The sequence below is a fragment of the Salmo trutta genome, chromosome 17 (assembly GCF_901001165.1).
Source record: "Salmo trutta chromosome 17, fSalTru1.1, whole genome shotgun sequence".
Classification (NCBI taxonomy): domain Eukaryota; kingdom Metazoa; phylum Chordata; class Actinopteri; order Salmoniformes; family Salmonidae; genus Salmo; species Salmo trutta.
In genome coordinates this window covers 47655151-47677771 of record NC_042973.1, presented here as the reverse complement: position 1 = coordinate 47677771, position 22621 = coordinate 47655151, and the positions used below count along the sequence as shown (strand labels likewise).

General features: G+C 41.1%; 1 protein-coding gene across 1 annotated transcript in view; it reads left to right on the top strand.

The window, feature by feature from the left end:
- Positions 1-4580: 4580 nt before the first annotated feature.
- The window catches only part of LOC115152322 (hepatocyte growth factor receptor-like), a 75261-nt gene continuing 57220 nt past the window's right edge, over positions 4581-22621 (top strand). Inside the window, exons 1-2 of the mRNA XM_029697095.1 lie at positions 4581-5132; positions 8940-10182. Of these exons, the coding sequence (XP_029552955.1) occupies positions 8941-10182 (1242 nt within the window). The 5' untranslated portion in view covers positions 4581-5132; position 8940. The remainder of the gene's footprint in view (positions 5133-8939; positions 10183-22621) is intronic.

The window sequence follows — 22621 nt, the reverse complement described above, 5'->3', positions numbered from 1 at the left end:
TAGTCTGGTCCACAGAATTATCACGGACTCAGCCCCCAGGTACCTATCCAACAATTTTTCATTTGTTTAAGATGTCCACCAGCATAATACCAGAGCCAGAGACTCTAATATTCACTGTTTTAAATATGAGTCTATCTGGTAAGAAGACATTTTTACAGTACCAGTCAAAAGCTTGGACACACCTACTCATTGCAGGGTTTTTCTTTATTTTTTATATTTTCTACATTGTAGAATAATAGTGAATACATCAACACTATGAAACAACACATATGGAATCATGTAGTAGGTAAAAAAAGTGATAAATACAAATATATTTTATGTTTGACATTCTTCAAAGTAGCCACCCTTTGCCTTGACGACAGCGTTGCACACGCTTGGCATTCTCTCAACTAGCTTCATGAGGTAGTCACCTGGAATGCATTTCAATTAACAGGTGTGCCTTGTTAAAAGTTCTTTGTGGAATTTCTTTCCTTCTTAATGCATTTGAGACAGTCAGTTGTGTTGTGACAAGGTAGTGGTGGTATACAGAAGATAGCCCTATTTGGTAAAAGACCAAGTCCATATTATGGCAAGAACAGCTCAAACAAGCAAAGAGAAACAACTGTCCATCATTACTTTAAGACATGAAGGTCAGTCAATACGGAACATATCAATAACTTTTTTCTTCAAGTGCAGTCGCAAAAACCATCAACCGCTATGATGAAACTGGCTCTCATGAGGACCGCCACAGAAAAGGAAGACCCAGAGTTACCTCTGCTGCAGAGGATAAATTCATGAGAGTTAACTGCACGTCAGATTGCAGCCCAAATAAATACTTCACAGAGTTCAAATAACAGACACATCTCAACATCAACTGTTCAGAGGAGACTGTGTGAATCAGCCCTTCATGGTTGAATTGCTGCAAAGAAACCACTACTAAAGGACACCAATAAGAAGGAGAGACTTGATTGGGACAAGAAGCACGAGCAATGGACAAATTTGAGATTTTAAGTTCCAACCACCGTGTCTTAGTGAGACGCAGAGTAGTTGAACGGATGATCTCTGCATGTGTGGTTCCCACCGTGAAGCATGGAGGAGGATGTGTCTGTATCTATGTAATGTGTCTGTATCTATGTAATGTGTCTGTATCTATGTAATGTGTCTGTATCTATGTAATGTGTCTCTATCTATGTAATGTGTCTGTATCTATGTAATGTGTCTGTATCTATGTAATGTGTCTGTATCTATGTAATGTGTATGTATCTCTGTAATGTGTCTGTATCTATGTAATGTGTCTGTATCTATGTAATGTGTCTGTATCTATGTAATGTGTCTCTATCTATGTAATGTGTCTGTATCTATGTAATGTGTCTGTATCTATGTAATGTGTCTGTATCTATGTAATGTGTATGTATCTCTGTAATGTGTCTGTATCTATGTAATGTGTATGTATCTATGTAATGTGTCTCTATCTATGTAATGTGTCTGTATCTATGTAATGTGTCTGTATCTATGTAATGTGTCTGTATCTATGTAATGTGTATGTATCTCTGTAATGTGTCTGTATCTATGTAATGTGTCTGTATCTCTGTAATGTGTCTGTATCTATGTAATGTGTCTCTATCTATGTAATGTGTCTGTATCTATGTAATGTGTCTGTATCTATGTAATGTGTATGTATCTCTGTAATGTGTCTGTATCTATGTAATGTGTCTGTATCTATGTAATGTGTCTGTATCTATGTAATGTGTCTCTATCTATGTTATTGTATCTGTATCTATGTAATGTGTCTATATCTCTGTAATGTGTCTGTTTCTATGTAATGTGTCGGTATCTATGTAATGTGTCTCTATCTATGTTATTGTATCTTTATCTATGTAATGTGTCTATATCTCTGTAATGTGTCTGTATCTCTGTAATGTGTCTGTATCTATGTAATGTGTCTGTATCTCTGTAATGTGTCTGTATCTATGTAATGTGTCTGTATCTATGTAATGTGTCTGTATCTCTGTAATGTGTCTGTTTCTATGTGATGTGTCTGTATCTATGTAATGTGTCTGTATCTCTGTAATGTATCTGTATCTATGTAGTGTCTGTATCTATGTAATGTGTCTGTATCTCTGTAATGTGTCTGTTTCTATGTGATGTGTCTGTATCTATGTAATGTGTCTGTATCTCTGTAATGTGTCTGTATCTATGTAATGTGTCTGTTTCTATGTAATGTGTCTGTACCTATGTAATGTGTCTGTATCTATGTAATGTGTCTGTATCTATGTAATGTGTCTGTATCTATGTAATGTGTCTGTATCTATGTAATGTGTCTGTATCTATGTAATGTGTCTATATCTCTGTAATGTGTCTGTATCTATGTAATGTGTCTGTATCTATGTAATGTGTCTATATCTCTGTAATGTGTCTGTATCTCTGTAATGTGTCTGTTTCTCTGTAATGTGTCTGTATCTATGTAATGTGTCTGTATCTATGTAATGTGTCTGTATCTCTGTAATGTGTCTGTTTCTATGTAATGTGTCTGTATCTATGTAATGTGTCTCTATCTATGTAATGTGTCTGTATCTATGTAATGTGTCTGTATCTATGTAATGTGTCTGTATCTATGTAATGTGTATGTATCTCTGTAATGTGTCTGAATCTATGTAATGTGTCTGTATCTATGTAATGTGTCTGTATCTATGTAATGTGTCTCTATCTATGTAATGTGTCTGTATCTCTGTAATGTGTCTGTATCTCTGTAATGTGTCTGTATCTATGTAATGTGTATGTATCTCTGTAATGTGTCTGTATCTATGTAATGTGTCTGTATCTATGTAATGTGTCTCTATCTATGTAATGTGTTTGTATCTATGTAATGTGTCTGTATCTATGTAATGTGTCTGTATCTATGTAATGTGTCTGTATCTAGGTAATGTGTCTGTATCTCTGTAATGTGTCTGTATCTATGTAATGTGTCTCTATCTATGTAATGTGTCTGTATCTATGTAATGTGTCTGTATCTATGTAATGTGTATGTATCTCTGTAATGTGTCTGTATCTATGTAATGTGTCTGTATCTCTGTAATGTGTCTGTATCTATGTAATGTGTCTCTATCTATGTAATGTGTCTGTATCTATGTAATGTGTCTCTATCTATGTAATGTGTCTGTATCTATGTAATGTGTCTGTATCTATGTAATGTGTCTCTATCTATGTTATTGTATCTGTATCTATGTAATGTGTCTATATCTCTGTAATGTGTCTGTTTCTATGTAATGTGTCGGTATCTATGTAATGTGTCTCTATCTATGTTATTGTATCTTTATCTATGTAATGTGTCTATATCTCTGTAATGTGTCTGTATCTCTGTAATGTGTCTGTATCTATGTAATGTGTCTGTATCTCTGTAATGTGTCTGTATCTATGTAATGTGTCTGTATCTATGTAATGTGTCTGTATCTCTGTAATGTGTCTGTTTCTATGTGATGTGTCTGTATCTATGTAATGTGTCTGTATCTCTGTAATGTGTCTGTATCTATGTAATGTGTCTGTTTCTATGTGATGTGTCTGTATCTATGTAATGTGTCTGTATCTCTGTAATGTGTCTGTATCTATGTAATGTGTCTGTTTCTATGTAATGTGTCTGTACCTATGTAATGTGTCTGTATCTATGTAATGTGTCTGTATCTATGTAATGTGTCTGTATCTATGTAATGTGTCTGTATCTCTGTAATGTGTCTGTATCTATGTAATGTGTCTATATCTCTGTAATGTGTCTGTATCTATGTAATGTGTCTGTATCTATGTAATGTGTCTATATCTCTGTAATGTGTCTGTATCTCTGTAATGTGTCTGTTTCTCTGTAATGTGTCTGTATCTATGTAATGTGTCTGTATCTATGTAATGTGTCTGTATCTCTGTAATGTGTCTGTTTCTATGTGATGTGTCTGTATCTATGTAATGTGTCTCTATCTATGTAATGTGTCTGTATCTATGTAATCATAAATCTATTTATGTTAAAAAAAAATAGAGACCACAATGGAAATAAGTCCCCAACTTTATTGTGCGATCCCAGTCACTTTAAAACATCTTTGTACTGTGTGTATATATACTGGACAAAAATATAAACACAACATGTAAAGTGTTAGTCACGTGTTTAATGAGCAGAAATAAAAGATCCCAGAAATGTTCCATACACACAAAAGCTTATTTCTCTCAAATTTTGTGCACAAATTTCTTTACATCCCTGTTAGTGAGCATTTCTCCTTTGCCAAGATAATCCATCCACCTGACAGGTGTAGCATATCAAGAAGCCGATTAAACAGCATGATCATTACACAGGTGCACCTTGTGCTGAGGACAATAAAAGGCCACTCTAAAATGTGCCGTTTTGTCACACAACACAATGCTACAGATGTCTCAAGTTTTGAAGGAGTGTGCAACTGGCATGCTGACTGCAGGAATGTCCACCAGAGCTGTTGCTAGAACTTGCCTCTTTATTTATGGCTAAGGGAGCCTTTTTAACTTGACAACCAATAATTAAGAATATACTGAGTCAGTGGTCTTTCTTGGGGGAAGTCAGGTGGAATGTTGGATAGTTTTTCTAGTGTGAAGGAAAGGTGCTTCTATAGCGAGTTATAGGCTATTTCATTTACTTGTTATGACACAGATAATTATGAATTAACATTCAATGTGGGGACTAAGCTAAATACTGAACGATACTGAGAAAAGTTAGCGTTGCTATCGATGAAACCTGTAAACTCACCTGAGTGTAATCGCGCGCCTTCCAACCTCCCGCAGTACAGTAGTCGAGAGGAGGAGCGCTGCGGGCTAAAGGGGACAAACATACGCAGGGGGGTTGAATGCCAGTGTGTGTGACCTACACATCTACAGTGTCTCCTGAGTCACACAGGTCCGCAGCTTGTGAATCGGAGTCAGAAAGAGTCGAACTTTGTCTGAGGAACGGGAAAACGGCTGTGTTCTTTGTGAAAAGAAAGGGAAAACGTCTGATAAGAGTATTCAAAGTCAAACATCTTCTGCGCACCAATTTGTTCTTTAGCCGTCAAACGTTGATGCATGCGTGAGGAATCCGGAGTTTTGTAGGCTACTATGATTTGAAAGAAGAAACCAAAACATAACTGAGATAGTTGCCTAACTGACAGGTAAGTTCTATTTTTGCCTTTCTATTATTTATGTTTGCTTTACTTTGAATGACTTTGTAGCCTTTGACTCATTCACGAAACACTCGTCAATGCTTTATAGGTCGTTTTCAGTACAACGTCGCAATAAGGTGTAGAGCGTTCGATTTACCTTCTTTGGGGCAAGACCCACAGCTCCGCTAATACCATTGACACCATTGCGTGCCGTTTTCAAGGGATTGATAAATAAATGTTAACTATTTGGTTGAAATATCATCACCTCTTGTAGAGCATAGTCAGACCCACACATGTCAGATTATTCCATGCAAAAACAAAACAATTGCGCACAATGGCCATTACTGAATACTTTCAACGATTAAAGAAAATAAGATTGTCCAAATAGCCTATGTTTTGCAATACATGCATTATAATATGCTAAGAGTTTATAGCCTACATTAACCAAAATCTCCAGAATAGTCTCACAGAAATGTCCGCGTGTTTCCCTCACAGAGCAATTTCTCCCATGAGTCATTTCCCTCTCTTTAAATCAAAATATATCGTCAAGTATTCTGTTTCTCAAAGCTGTATTTACTTAGGATAAGTCATTGTTCCTTGCAATAACACCTCTTATAGGGGATGAATTAGACTGGAGCAGGTGCGTGGTAGTATGGGGAGTCAAGAAAATGTGTTTTTGTTCCTCACTCTTACTCATCATTTTAAGTAAAAAACAAACTAGTCACTTGACCAGTATGCACACCTGCCACTTTGGCTCCCATCCATCCTTGAAAATAGTATAGTAGTCAGAACTGGACTGGTGATGGTCCATGTTAATTGCTTCATTTTGCTCTTCCCACTGATTTATTTAGATTGTAATTTGCACGACTCTGGCTGACCCCGTAAAACAACATATTTCACTGCACCTATCTGGTGTATGTGACAAGAAAACATAATTATTGTTTCGTTTTTTTACAATCTTGTAATGATTCTATGTTTTAGGGCAGTTAATATCCTAAAGAAATCCCAGAGGGTTAATCAATAACTTGTTTGCAGTAATTAAGCACATACTGTCTCATTCATTATATAATAGAAACATCATTTCCATAGCCCATTACATGATGACTGGGGAATCAACCATTTTATATGATAATGATACGGATCAATTGTCTGAAAATATCAACAACATAACTTTCTATACCAGTTACATTTATTAGGTTTTCTGAGAATCGACAATATAAGCTAACAAAAAAAAAAAGTACTCTGAGGACATTAAGTGAATGCTGAGGGGTTCTGTTGGGCTTTCTCTTCTGCCGTTTCTGTTGTCTTGTTAAAAATGTGCTGAACCACCATCTCAGATATGGTATGGATCATACTTGCAAATGATCTGATGACTATCATGCATGGGGTCTAAAATCTCTCTCTATTTCTCTCTCTATATTTCTCTCTCTCTATTTCTCTCTCTCTCTCTCTTCCACACTGCCTCTTTCTCTGACACTCTGACAGACCCTAAAAGCATTCCCCAGTGGATTGCCATTTAAGTGGCCTGCACCAACTATTTATCATTTTGTACAGCGCACCACTCACAGTCCCCCTGCATTGTTTCAATTGAGTTCTATCTACCACTCCCTTGGAGGCATTTTCTAAACTTAGCGCCGTGGTTGGTTGCATCGCCCTGCAGAGAGGGAGGGCTGCTGTGTCCACGACTCCACCATGATTCACCATGTTGGGTCGCACTGTGGATGGAATTTGGAACCACAGAAGTGGTGCTCAACGGTGTTTGGTGGTGCTCGGTCAACACAGCAGCACGCTACTTCAATAGCCTACAACTTTATTGTCCCTCAGTCAGCACATCAGCAACAATACTCCAGTCCCTCATGAGTGTCACTGATTGGCTTGTTCACAATAATAACGAGTCATAGTAGAAGTGCTGATGTGTTTGATATTGAAATGGGGCTCAATGCTCCTATATCAGCTTTCAGCAACAGTGATATTACTGACGTGATGCTGTGGTGGAGTGAGTAAACCATGGCTTTGAACCCCAACACATAGTTCCATATGTGTGCCGCGCTGACAAGCAATGTGTCCCTCTCTCTTGTGTTTCTAATGGTCTCTATTTTTAGCAAGAGAATGGTCCTTTTTCTCCATATACAGTTGAAGTCGGAAGTTGACATACACCTTTGCCAAACACATTTAAACTCAGTTTTTCACAATTCCTGACATTTAATCTTCATAAAAATTCCCTGTCTTAGGTCAGTTAGGATCACCACTTTATTTTAATAATGTGAAACGTCAGAATAATAGTAGAGAGAATGATTTATTTCAGCTTTTATTTCTTTCAGCACATTCCCAGTGGGTCAGAAGTTTACATACACACAATTAGTATTTGGTAGCATTGTCTTTAAATTGTTTAGCTTGGGTCAAACTTTTCGGGTAGCCTTCCACAAACTTCCCACAATAAGTTGGGTGGATTTTGGCCCATTCCTCCAGACAGAGCTGGTGTAACTGAGTCAGGTTTGTAGGCCTCCTTGCTCGCACACGCTTTTTCAGTTCTGCCCACAAATCTTCTATAGGATTGAGGTCAGGGCTTTGTGATGGCCACTCCAATACCTTGACTTTGTTGTCCTTAAGCCATTTCACCACAACTTTGGAAGTATGCTTGGGGTCATTGTCCATTTGGAAGACCCATTTGCGACCAAGCTTTAACTTCCTGACTGATGTCTTGAGATGTTGCTTCAATATATCCACATAATTTTCCATCCTCCTGATGCCATCTATTTGGTGAAGTGCATCAGTCCCTCCTGCAGCAAAGGTGTTATTTTCCATCAAACATAACGATGGTCATCATGGCCAAACAGTTCTATTTTTGTTTCATCAGACCAGAGGACATTGCTCCAAAAAGTGCGAGATTTGTCACGATGTGCAGTTGCAAACCGTAGTCTGGCTTTTCTATGGCGGTTTTGGAGCAGTGGCTTCTTCCTTGTTGAGCGGCCTTTCAGGTTATGTCGATATAGGACTCGTTTTACTGTGGAAATAGATACTTTTGTACCTGTTTCCTCCAGCATCTTCACAAGGTCCTTTGCTGTTGTTCTGGGATTGATTTGCAGTTTTAGCACCAGAGTACGTTCATCTCTAGGAGACAGAACGAATCTCCTTCCTGAGCGGTATGATGGCTGCGTGGTTCCATGGTGTTTAAACTTGCGTACTATTGTTTGTACAGATGAACGTGGTACCTTCAGGCATTTGGAAATTGCTCCCAAGGATGAACCAGACTTTTCTTTCTGAGGTCTTGGCTGATTTCCTTTGATTTTCCCATGATGTCAAGCAAAAAGGCACTGCGTTTGAAGATAGGCCTTGAAATACATCCACAGGTACACCTCCAATTGACTCAAATGATGTCAATTAGCCTATCAGAAGCTTCTAAAGCCATGACATAATTTTCTGGAATTTTCCAAGCTGTTTAAAGGCACAGTCAACTTAGTGTATGTAAACTTCTGACCCACTGGAATTGTGATACAGTGAATTATAGGTGAAGTAATCTGTCTGTAAACAATTGTTGGAAAAACTACTTGTGCCATGCACAAAGTAGATGTCCTAACCGACTTGCCAAAACTATAGTTTGTTAACGAGAAATTTGTGGAGTGGTTGAAAAACGAGTTTTAATGACTCCAACCTAAGTGTATGTAAACGTCCGACTTCAACTGTAGCTCTGTCTGATCAAGTCGGGCAATCGAGGAAGACATTTAAAAAATGGATGGTGTTTTCTTTGTGTTAGTGACTGTTCTGAATAAGTCATTTCTAATTTTTAACTCATTGTTTTACTTATTTTTGGAACAGGATGAAGAATATCTGCTTGTTGGACATCGCTCACATTGTGATCATCCGCTGGGCTCTGTGTTTCTCTGGGTCAATGGTGATGGGTCAGTGTAATGAGGCAGCTGAGAACTCCAAGCTCAACCTGTCTGTGACCTACGACCTGCCCAGCTTTGAGGCCAACTCCGCCATTCAGAACCTGGTAACCTTCGAGGGGACCGTCTACATTGGTGCCGTGAACCGAATCTACGCGCTGTCAGAGAACCTGACCAAGCTGTCAGAGTACCGGACCGGGCCCGTGACTGAAGACGCTGTCAGAAGGCGGTGTGGTCCTAGTTGTCAGCATGGAGCCTGTGGTAAGACCAACGCTGTGGTGGACAACTATAACATGGCCTTGCTGGTGGAGCGTTATTATGATGATGAGCTGTTCAGCTGCGGCTCAGCGGATGCCGGTGTCTGCCGTCGCCACCTGCTTGAGGAGAGAAAGAAGGTGGATGGGGAGGTACAGTGCATGTATTCACCCAGGACAGATAATGGAGGACGGCACGGCTGCCCCGACTGCGTGACTAGCCCCCTGGGGTCCCGTGTGCTCAACGTGGAGAGCGGAGGCGTGGTGCGATTCTTCGTAGGAAACTCGGAGATCCCTGGAAGCCCATCCCGGATGATCTCCAGCCCCCAGGCCCAGCAGCCACAACACCACACCATCTCAGTGCGTCAGATGAAAGAAACCCAAGATGGTTTCCGCTTCTTCTCCGACCAGTCCTACATGAATTTGGCCCCGGCCCTCCGCGGCGACCACCACCTCCAGTATGTCTATTCCTTCCAGAGCGGCTACCACGCCTACTTCCTCACCGTGCAGCGCGAGGGCCACAGCTCGCAGGTTTACCACACCCGCATCGTCCGCATGTGCGGCACGGATCCGGAGCTGCGGCGCTATGTGGAGATGCCATTCGAGTGCATCCTGACGGAGAGGAGGAGGCGGCGGCGCTCAGCCAGCATCGAGGTATTTAATGTCCTCCAGGCAGCCCATGTGGCCAAGGCGGGCCGCGAGCTGAGGCAGGAGATGGGGCTGAAGGAAGGGGAGGACGTGCTGTTCGCCGCCTTTGCCCGGTCCAAGCCAGACTCCCCGGAACCCAGTACAAACTCGGCCGTCTGCGTCATCTCACTGGCAGATGTCAACAACTTCTTCAAGGACTTCATCCAGAAGTGCCACACCAAGCAGCCATACCATTTCACCGGCTCCGAGGAGAAGCGCTGCTACAACGGGGTAAGAACTGAACAACAATGCACTATAAAAGTTCTGTGTTATAGAATAGACTGCACTGTAGATGTAGTGAGAGTACTCTTCAAGGGTATTACAGTTATTAGGTTCTTTTCGTGATTTTAGAGTTAGAGAATTAGCTACTGCAGTAAATATGGTATGAAGTTGACTTGAATTAAACATGGATTAAGGAGATCTAGCGAGGCACAAGAATTCAGGGATAAATCATTATGGGAGGGAGTCAACTGTCTGGCCTCACTGGCCTCATGCCTCTCCTCTTCTCTGTCTTCTCCATCCATCCGTCATCATTGATGGGATCAATCGGTTAAATCATCTGATCAATAGTGACATGAGTTTAACTGCTGACGACCTCTCCAGAGGTCCTGTCCATAGTCCTGTCAATATCTGTAGCAGCACTAAAAATCCTCCCTTGACTTCATCAATACCTGGGTTCAAATACAATTTGAAATCATTGCTACAGCAAACACTCAATGTATATTTGAAAGATTTCAAGTAGTATTTGATTCCAGGTAGGCCTGACTGAATTATTACCTAACCTGCAGCCATATAACCTATAAGTCTGGTCACCATGTAATGTTGCGTCAGTATATAACTCAGGTCCAGTCCCACAGAATAAGGATGTTAATAGGTTTTAACGATTATGTAGCTACAGTGCAGATACAGAGGGAGGAGAGAAGGGGAGGGGGCTGCAGAGAAGAATGCAGAGGGGACAAATGGAATCATGGAATGCATTTCTGACTCTTAGCGAGCCACGATGAATCTGTGGTAGAATAACAGGGTCTCAGCAGCTGCTGGGAGGAAGAGGATCCCATCCCTATGCCTGTCAGAGCAGAGGCAGCTAATGAGAATCTCTCTCTCTCTTTCTCTCTCTCACTCGCTCTTGAAAATAGTTTTGCATGAGGGTAAATTTCCTCTCCATCACAAGGATTGTATCTATTTTTCTGTGATACCCCCAAGTGCCTTAAAATAGAGAATCAGAACTCTGGACTACTGATGGTCAATGTTATCTCTTTGCTTTCCCTTTACATGCCCACCTACATCTGATTCCATCTGTGGGAAAGAGAAAACTGTGTTAGTCTAGATATAGCATGAAGCCAATCAATAACAGTGCACATCAAGCTACTTCTAAAGTTATATATCTATTCTATTCTACACTGAAACACAACCCCGCCAAGCCGCACTGCTTCTTGACACAATGTGCACGCTTAACCCGGAAGCCAGCCGCACCAATGTGTCGGAGGAAACACAGCACACCTGGCGACCGTGTCAGCGTGCACGCGTCCGGCCCGCCACAGGAGTCGCTAGAGCACGACGAGACAAGGACTTCCCGGCCGGCCGGCCAACACCCCCCCCCCCCCACCCCCCCCACCCCCCCCACCCTAGACGACTCTGGCCAATTGTGCGTTGCCTCATGGGTCTCCCGGTCTCAGCCGGCTGCAACACAGCCCGGTATCTGCCCCTGGTATCGAACCAGGATCTGTAGTAACGCAGCTAGCACTGCGGTGCACAATCTTATCAGAGAATATTTTTCCTTGACTAAGTACACTACTGACAGACAAGAGAGCGACGTCAGATGCCTTGAGGTGCAGGGTTCTCTACACTTATAAAGTGTAATAATGTGTAACACCTTTTAATAATTCCACAGTCAGAAGTAAGTAGGCTACATTTTTATAGCCTACATCATCTTTCTTGGCAGCTGTTGCGTGTCAGAAACCCCATTATTATTGTTTTGGGTTTAGTGGTGTACAGTCTCCCCTGCTCTTGTTCTCAGTCTCTCTTTCACCGACTCTGAAGACTCTCAAACATCCATCACTCAAATCTGCTATTTCAAATATTTTGGTTTTGTGCGTGTATCTGCTTCAGACAATGTCATACAGTTGAATCCATCTAGTCGATTATCAAATGTTGTGTTGATTTGCTGCAGCCAAAAGAGCTTTTAACGTTACGCGACAGGTAAACGCTAAAAGGGTTTCTCTTTTTACGTATGACTTTAACAGTCATTCAAACATATTCCGTTGTGCTTTCGAGTCTAAACAACGAGTAGTTTAAACTTTAAAGCACCACATTTTTTTTATCTCGGGAAAGGCAGTAAAGAACTAATGAATATGAACGTACAATAACTGACCAACCGTCCCAATGTTTTGCCCTGTTTTTGTTTTAAAGCCTGAAGAAGGATCTCATCCCAGTTGTTGTCTAGTGAATGTGTGGGTCGTATTCAGTGGCATATGTCAAGTAGGCCCTCTCTCTTATCGCATAGTTAGAGAACCAGATAATCTAGGCCATAAAACAACAGTAAAAAGTTGTAAACGTATGAGGCATGCTTTAGCGCACTTTACATAATTCTTTATCATCTGGTCAACTAAACTCCTGTAGTTGACCTGGAATAGGAATGTAAAGGAGGTTTGGAGAAGTGAGCCGATGCAAGAGCATGTTTGATGATGTAAATGGTGCTTGTCAATTCCACCGAGCCTCTTAACTCCTGGCTATGGGCCCATAGGGCTCTGGTTAAAAGTAGTGGACTATGTAGGGCATAGGGGGCCATTTAGGATGTGCCCAAGTAGTGTAGGGAGCCAGATATGATAAATGATACAATGGTGTCTCTGTCGTCTCGTTCATGTGCTATAGGCTAGAGCCAGTCTCTTTTCAGTAGCTGCTCATTGCCTCTCTCACTGCAGGCTTATTATGGGTCTCATGGGGGGCGTTTGTTAGTTACCAGAAACACAAATCATCTAGAATACTAATGAAAGACTAATAACTTGTCCCCTCAATAGACTTACTGTATACACACAAAGTTCAACGAGCCTCTGGAAACTATTGATTGGATGAGACAGGAGATTTTGGCTTGACAATGTTATTGGCAACAAAAAGAAACACTACACATTTTGCTGTGTAATGGAAGAGAGTGAGAGATGGTTCAGACTTGGAACGTCACCAACAGGCTTTGTGACCATTATCATAAGTTGAGTCGAGAGAAAGAGAGAGAGAGGAAGAGAGAGAGAGAGAGAGGCAAGGGGGACAATTGGGCTCTAAAAATAACAAACAGCCACATTTAAAGTCAAAATTATTATTAGATTACCATTGATCTGTGAAAACCCACCCGACGCTGATTGCTTTTAAATTTAATCTGAAGCCTGATTGATTGTACGTATGTAATATAATTCCAATGGAAGAGGCTTTTGATTGACAGTCATTGTAATTAGCAGTACTGTTTAAATGAACAGGTTTTAAAGGGTGGCCTTAAGAACAAAAAATAAATAATAATTTCTGATTATGAAACTCAACATGGATATATGTCCTTATATATCCAGCATTGAACACATCACTATATACTTTTAAAAAGTGTCCATTCAACAGTTGAGTGAGTGCTACGGGAAGGGGCTCCTGCTGCTGTTTGAGATGCACGCACTGTGTTTCCACACATAGAATTTGGAATTAGAATACTAGAATGGCCATTAACCTTCTTATGATTGTATAAAGGTCAGCCATTTTGTTCAGGGAGTTGGTCAACCAATGTTTGCCAGTGCTGTCATAAGATATGGTGTAAAATAATGAATTTGAAGAATTTATCTGAACTGTATGTTTGTTCGCCTGGAAACCAGTCTCTTTAGCTAATCCACTCCATGTACTCCATGTCGTGTGCCAAAAAGACTGGCCTTTCCTCTTCAAATATGAACATTCTATCATTAACGTGCTTAAGGATAATAGTGGATTTGATCCTTATTCGATCACCCTCACAGCTATCCTCTACTCACAACGATTATGCACATTTTGGGACTTTTTTCTCTCCGCAACCATTTTTTGTTTGTCCGGACGAAACCAGTCTGTCAAAAGTTGCTACCTCACCTCTACATTTTTAAACGTAATACATACTCCGATTCCAACCCCAAAATATCTTAGTCTTTCTTATAGATTCTAATTCTATTTTCGAGAAGGCACATGTAAAATGTTTTCCACACACATACAGTTGAAGTCGGAAGTTTACATACACCTTGGCCAAATACATTTAAATTCAGTTTTTCACAATTCCTGACATTGAATCCTAGTAAAAAGCCTTCCACAAGCTTCCCACAATAAGTTGGGTGAATTTTGGCCCATTTCTCCCGACAGAGCTGGTGTAACTGAGTCAGGTTTGTAGGCCTCCTTGCTCGCACACGCTTTTTCAGTTCTGCCCACAAATTTTCTATAGGATTGAAGTCAGGGATTTGTGATGGCCACTCCAATACCTTGACTTTGAGGTCCTTAAGTCATTTTGCCACAACTTTGGAAGTATGCATGGGGTCATTGTCCATTTGGAAAACCCATTTGCGACCAAGCTTTAACTTCCTGACTGATGTCTTGAGATGTTGCTTCAATATATCCACATAATCTTCCCCCCTCATGATGCCATCTATTTTGTGAAGTGCACCAGTCCCTCCTGCAGCAAAGCACCCTCACAACATGATGCTGCCACCCCCCATGCTTCACGGTTGGGATGGTGTTCTTTGGCTTGCAAGCATCCCCCCTTTTCTTCCAAACATAACAATGGTCATTATGGCCAAACAGTTCTATTTTTGTTTCATCAGACCAGAGGACATTTCTCCAAAAGTATGATCTTTGTCCCTATGTGCAGTTGCAAACCGTAGTCTGGCTTTCTTATGGCGGTTTTGGAGCAGTGGCTTCTTCCTTGCTGAGCGGCCTTTAAGGTTATGTCGATATAGGACTCGTTTTACTGTGGATATAGATACTTTTGTCCCTGTTTCCTCCAGCATCTTCACAAGGTCCTTTGCTGTTGTTCTGGGATTGATTTTCACTTTTTGTACCAAAGTACGTTCATCTCTAGGAGACTGACGGCTGCGTGGTCCCATGGTGTTTATACTTGCGTACTATTGTTTGTACAGATGAACGTGGTACTCCCAAGGACCACGTCCCAAGGATGAACCAGACTTGTGGAGGTCTACAAAAATTTTTCTGAGGTCTTGGCTGATTTCCTTTGATTTTCCCATTATGTCAAGCAAAGAGGCACTGCATTTGGAGGTAGGCCTTGAAATACATCCACAGGTACATCTCCAATTGACTCAAATTATGTCAATTAGCCTATCAGAAGCTTCTGAAATCATTTTCTGGAATTTTCCAAGCTGTTTAAAGGCAGTCAACTTAGTGTATGTAAACTTCTGACTCACTGGAATTGTGATACAGTGAATTATAAGTGAAATAATCTGTCTGTAAACAATTGTTGGAAAAATTACTTGTGTCATGCACAAAGTAGATGTCCTAACCAACTTGCCAAAACTATAGTTTGTTAACAAGAAATTTGTGGAGTGGTTGAAAAACAAGTTTTAATGACTCCAACATAAGTGTATGTAAACTTCTGACTTCAACTGTAGCTAGCTACGTGTACCCTACTTGGACACCGGCTCCCCACAATTTCTCACTCTCCCACGCCAAATAGCCATTAAGCTAAGGCTCTTCGTAGGTCGCATTGTTTTTACCTGGTTGTAATAGCACTCACAACTTTCTAAGAAAACTAACATTTGGACTTTTATGGTCTGTTTACATATATGTTATAAGCTATTTATACAGTAAATGTGTATAAAACCTTTATAAACTGTATTTAATTTAATAGGATCTCAATGGTCCCACGTGCCTGAGCATGTTGGTGCCCTGCCTGCCTGCTGTCACTAGGATGTTGTGGTAGAACCAACCCAGGGTTGTATTCACCAGACACCAAACAGAAGAAAACGGACCAAAACATTGAGGGACTAACCGAAATTGTCCAATAAGAATTTCTAGTTTTTGTTGCAAATCTCTAGTTTTTGTTGCAAAATGTTTTCCATTTTAACTACTGAATATGCCCCGGTGGTTTAGGTCACAGCTAGCCTGGTGGGAGGGAGAGGCTCAACATCACTTTACTGGTGAAATGAACAAAATAATGAAATACAGGATTGTTCCTGCCCTGTCCTGTTCAAATCCATAATAATCTCACAATATTGGGTTTTGATAAGGTAGGATAGGTGTGTATGCCTGGTGTATGTGTGAGTGTGCTAGTGATAGTAAGAGGAACTGAGAAAGGTATCAGATAAGTCAAGAACTGTGTGAGGTTTAGCTTGAGATTTTGTGGTTGTTTTACTCGACCTGCATCTGTTTCACAAAACCACACACACTCACCAGCCTAGCCCCTATGAATATGTGGTAAGAGTTGGGTGAGAGACCTTGCAGCTGCATACTCTCTCAGGCACCTCCACCTCCACCCCCTCAGCTCAGTGACTCCATCCCAGTATGAGCTCAGACCAGTACAGTGTGTCATGAATTGTCCGTGCCCAGACAGGCTCCATGCTTGAGGAAAGGCTGAGCAACAGCAGCTAGATACCACCAGGCACCAGAGACTGACTGACTGGCACGCTGGCCACCTGGCATCCAGCTGCTGACTGATTGCCTTCAGCACTTGTCTGTGGGGTAAAATAAATATTATAGAAATAGAGAAGAAAATAATAGAAACAAAATAGAAACACTATGTCACGTAAACACTGTTATAATGGCACAGTTCACTATTTCACATGATGTATTAGGTCCTTGCCCATAGAAAGTAATGGAAAACCTTACTTACTTTACCAGGCTGTAGGCTTATAAACTTGCATTGACCAACACTAACTGTGCAATATACAGAGAAGAGCAGTGGGTCAATATTCTGCGACTGAGTCGTGATTACATAAGATTGTCCTTTTGGTCAATCGATGATGACATTATCAAACTGGACTTTGATTCTCAATTAATGAAAACAGATATGTTTAAAAAGCTGATTATTTAAGACATTCTTCAAGGCGGGTATGTTTTCTGTTAGTTAGAAATTCTCCAAAGCTGGTGTGTTTGCAGTTTGCAGCAGTGTCCGTTGATTGGTGAATACCTGGGGCGTGAGATAGTTGGAGTTGTCAACAAAGCAGCATGACAGAAACTACCGGTAGTTTCTTTGAGAATATATATAAAGCGATCTGTGCATTTGAACAGCAGCATAAATACACCTTTGTCACGTTTGCATGTCAAAAACCAAATTACCAAGGATGCACATGCTGCCTCTGTTTTGAGCAGATCAGATTCTACTATTTAGAATAAGCAGCCAGCTCATGAACGAACAAGTGCACCAGGAAGAATGCAACAAACATACAAATGCAATAAGTGAAAACACATGATCTAACTGAGGATAGCTGGCTAACATAATGTGACAAAGTATGATGTGCTAGCTAGTAAACGTTCATTCTGAAATAACTTCATATTTCCGAGTAAGTCAGATATGAGTTTAGAAAGACTTGAAATTGGCATGGGAGCTAACTAGCTAGCAGGCACCCAGCTAGCTATATCAAAAGGTAGATAACTGGTTAGTTTTAGCTAAAAATGTACCAATCTATTTCTCAACGTTTCTCAGCCTTCCCTGTAGCTCAGTTGGTAGAGCATGGTGTTTGCAACACCAGGGTTGTGGGTTTGATTCCCACGGGGGGCCAGCACAGAAAAATAATGTATGAAATGAAATGAAATGTATGCATTCACTACTGTAAGTCGCTCTGGATAAGGGCGTCTGCTAAATGACTAAAATGTAAAAATGTAATGTAAATGTAAAATTACTGTACCTGGCTAAATAATTTGATCATGCTTTGTGATACACCCGGGTTTATGCTGTTTTAGTCCACACAACATGTCGCCCTGTCACCTAAAATAGAACCTGATAAACAACATTAGGGGCAAACAATCAATTTGCCCACGCTTTTATGTCCTACCAGATCCGCGATGAGAAGGTTCTAGCTAGTGTATCCCTCTGTCCTTCAACTCTTGTTGGATATAGTTGTCCGGTTTATCAGGTCCCAGGCTCCTGTGACTGTTACGATTATTTATTTGCAAGTTAATTACAATTAGCTTTTTGCTTTAGAGCCATCTGTACCTGATGGAGAAGTTCTACTGTAGTCTCACAAGCTGTCTGGCGCAAGATACTTTTTGGGAGGAGGAGACTAGAGCAGACCCAGATCTGACTGAACGGACGCACATTTGAACAGGACGGTCTATTTACTTTGTGCTGTTATAATTCATGCTATGAAATCCTTCTATTTCATTGGGGCTGTTCCCCCTCATAGAAAATAGCTGGCAACACAATCCAAGCAATGTTCGCACAATGTTTGCAGTCAGTGTGGGGCAAGTAACTGAACATCTTGTTTTTAACAATATACTTTTGAAACAGGCAAATTACACATTTACCGCACTTTTATGAGCATTTAAAACATAATCCATATAAGGTGTTTTTTTGACCAATCACAAGTGTGGCGCTGCCCCTAACTCCCTAATGGGCGAGCCGCCTCCGGCTGTTTGTTTAAAATTTGCCAGGGTTAGCGTGTTTGCTGTTTGTTAGAAATTCTCCAGGGCTGGTGCGTTTTCTCAGTTTACATATGCAGGTACTTCCTGGTAATAATCGGGTTGTTTTCTATGGTAAATGTTAGTTTATATTTTGCATTAAGTTAATCATTAGTGAGGGGTCTCCAGTCCCAGTTCTCTGTGACTTGTTTGGGAAAAAACAACATTGCGTAGTATAGGTGTGTGCTTCTTGTCTGTTTGTGAGGTTGGAATTGTGTGCACACCTTACCTTATCTAGGAGCAGTAACTAGTGGAAACGTCTCCCTCCGCTTGCAACCTGTCTGTCTCCCAGAGGGAAAGCACATACTGGAATTGCCATAGCCCTGACACTGATCTCTGCTGTCCACCGCTCCTGTCCTCGTCAATTTCTCTTTTGACATGCTGTTACAAATTATATACATTCTCTTCAAATCACATATCTTCCATTTTGTCTTCCACACATCTAAGCAGGGATTTTACAAAAACTTGGCTACTTTATTGCTTCTAAGAGGTCTTTGCCAATAGTCCCTAAGACTCCACATGATACACTTGTTTAGTGTGTGATGTGGAGTAAAGGAGCTTTGCTCAGTTGAGCTTAGTTATGAGTCAAGGGCCCAGAGCGGTTTTCTAATCAGTCACTTGCCGTTCCCCCTACTCCTTTACTCCTCTGCCTCCACCTCCACACAGTGATATCCTGCTTCCTGGTGGAATAGGTGCTATGTGTACACACTCGTCTTTCAGCATGCACGCACATACACGAGGCACCCTCCTGACCAGTGCCCTTACCTCAACCCCCCCCCCCCCCCCCCCGCCTCCCCCCTCATCCCTTCTTAAAGCGTTGTCTCGCTACCAGTCTGAGCTGGCTTCATGGATGGCCCAGGTTTTAATCACCAAGGTCAGTGTAGGGGTGGAGCAGTGGAGCAGAAACAACCCTATGTGTTAGGCCAGCCGGTCTACTCCACCCTGTGGACACGGGAGCCCAGGCCAGCGCCCCAGCATGGACCTCAGACAGACTAACATGGTGGACTCTACAGACCTATGGACTTCTGGACTTCGCCATGCAGTTGCATATGTCTCTAGCACTTGATTTTAGGGGTCCGTAATAAACCATTTATAAAGGCATTTATAAATTGTTTGTTCACCATTTATTAATAATTACTCCCACATTTAAAAAACATTCACTAAGTCTTTTTGCAGTCCCTAGTCTAAAGTGAGCACTATTTATACTTTATACATGTTTTGAGTGAACAGTAAACAATAACAGTGAACAATACAATAACAGTGAACAGTGAATAATAAAGTATATACTTTATACTTCATACTTTATACATGTTTTGAGTAAAAGAATAAGCATGTGGAAATATATTAGCTTCTGGGAATTGCCAGGGACCTCCTGATACGATATTATCACAATACTTAGGAGCCAATACAATATGTATTGCAATTCTCACGATTCTACATGTATTGTGAGTCGATACTCAGATTTTATTGCGATTTCATGTTCCAAAAGTATTTCTCACTATATGTCTGCTCCAGAGAGAGAAGAAATGTCTGCTCCAGAGAAACATGTTGGCTCACTATTTAAAAAGAAGATGGAGAACAAGCTATAGGATGAACAATACCAGAGTTTTGGCGCAGTTACAACCAACTAGTACTAGCTAACACTACCTAGCAACAAAAAATCTCTCTATATATATTTTTTTTTACCTTTTACTGCAGACGGCTAAATCAGGGTCACACAGAGTGTTTCATGGAAGTCTTAAATACATTTAATTAGAAACAAATGTATACACCTCACACACATAGTTATGCAACCCGGTCTCAGAGCATTTCGTATTATTCTGTACATAAATCCAAGACGACCCATCCACCATCCACCCCGACCAACCACCCTACTTTTTTTTCTTTTTTTGCCTTAAGTAACCATCTGTCTTATGTAACCATACAAAACGTAACACTGGACTGCAGGAAAGCGCTACCATGTCTATACTACTAGTCAAGGTATCAATATCCAGTGCCTTAAGAAAGTATTCATACTCTTTGACAGATTGTGTTACAGCCTGAATTCAAAATGGAATTAAATAGATGTCACCCATCTACACACAATATCCCATAATGACAGTGACATCATGTTTTTTTGTTTTGTTATAATTTTTTGGAAAATGAAAATGTAATATCTTATTTACATAAGTATTCACACCCCTGAGTCAATACATGTTAGAATCACCTTTGGCAGTGATTACAGCTGTGAGTCTTTCTGGGTGTCTCTAAGAGCTTTTACACACCTGGATTGTACAGTGTTTGCTATTTTTTTATTGTTTTATTCTCCAAGCTCTGTCAAGTTGGTTGTTGGTCATTGCTAGACAGACATTGGCAAGTCTTGCCATTTATTTTCAAGCCGATTTAAGTCAAAACTGTAAGTAGGCCACTTACCACAAAGAACATTCAATGTCGTTGTGGTAAGCAACTCCAGTGTAGATCTGGCCTTTATCAGCAATCAAGGTAAGACTCAAGTGCAGACCGTGTGAAGTAACAATGTTTTAATGTAACAATGAGTGCAGGCAAACGACAGGTCAAGGCAGGCAGGGGTCAATAATCCAGAGTAGAGGCCAAGGTACAGGACGGCAGGCAGGCTCAGGGTCAGGCAGAGTGGTCAGATGGGCAGGGTACAGGGTCAGGACAGGCAAGGGTCAAAAACCAGGAGGACGAGAAAAAGAGAGGCTGGGAAAAGAGCTGACATGACAAACGCTGGTAAGCTTGACAAACAAGACGAACTGGCACAGACAGACAGAAAACACAGGTATAAATACCCAGAGGATAAGTGGGGAAGATGGACGACACCTGGAGGGGGTGGAGACAAGCACAAGGACAGGTGAAACAGATCAGGGCTGATACTTGTGTTTTAGGTTATTGTCCTGCTGAAGTTGAATTTGTCTCCCAGTGTCTGTTGGAAAGCAGACTGAACCAGGTTTTCCTCTAGGATCTTTCCTGTACTTTATTTTTATCCTAAAAAAAACTCCCTTGCCGATGGCAAGCATACACATAACATGATGCAGCCACCCCCATGCTTGAAAATATGAAGAGTGGTACTCAGTGTGAATAAATAGCTTACTAACATTTACAAATATGGGAATAAGGATTAATAAATGGTGAGCAAACTGTTTGTAAATGCATTATAAATGCCTTATAAAAGGTTTATTATGGACCCTTAATATAAAGTGTCACCCATATGTCCGTATAGTTGGTCCTGCCGTTAGCCATATGGACAAAAGCAGGCCTTGAGCCAGTCCACCATGCAGCGGATAAATGGACAGAAGTGTCCATGCACATTTAAAGTCCTTCCGGACCAAGGCAGGATCTGACTCTGGCATCAGCTGATGCTAAACCCCCCGGCCATTCCATTCGGCTATACTAAAGCACACACAATGGAGCCAAGAGATTGTGTCTGAATGTGTACTCAAGTATGGAGGGGATAGAATAGAAAGACACCCCCCCCCCACCCTCCTACTCCAACGTCTCAATCCCTATCCTCTCAACGCTTGTGTGGTTTTTATCACCCTGTCGCGCTCCCATACAATGCACCAACAAACAGAGACCTAGGCTATCTAGCCAAATCCCCAGGACACCATTCAGATTGGGGCAGAAGGCTTTGATGTTATCCACCCCACTGGGGATTGGTGATCTCTGGCTGAATCATATTGTTGTCGGAGGAGGAAAAGGAAGGGAGGGCAAGCTCACACCTGAGTGAGCATGAGCTGTTTTTCTTGGAATTGAATGGTGTATTTTACGGTCAGAAAGCCCAGTATTTGGCCATGCGTCTAATGGACTATCCCAATTCACTGCCAAGAAAACGTAGTCTTTGTGCATCAGGGATTGTGTCAAAAGAGAAAGATTTTGTTTTTAAAGTTGGGCTCCCGGGTTAGGGTTTGGCCGGGGTAGGCCGTCGTTGTAAATAAGAATTTGTTCTTAACAGACTTGCCTAGTTAAATAAAGGTTAAATAAAAAATTAAAACAACCAGCAATTACTGGTTTGATGTATCCTACAATATTCTCCGACGATGAACCCTTGAGCTTT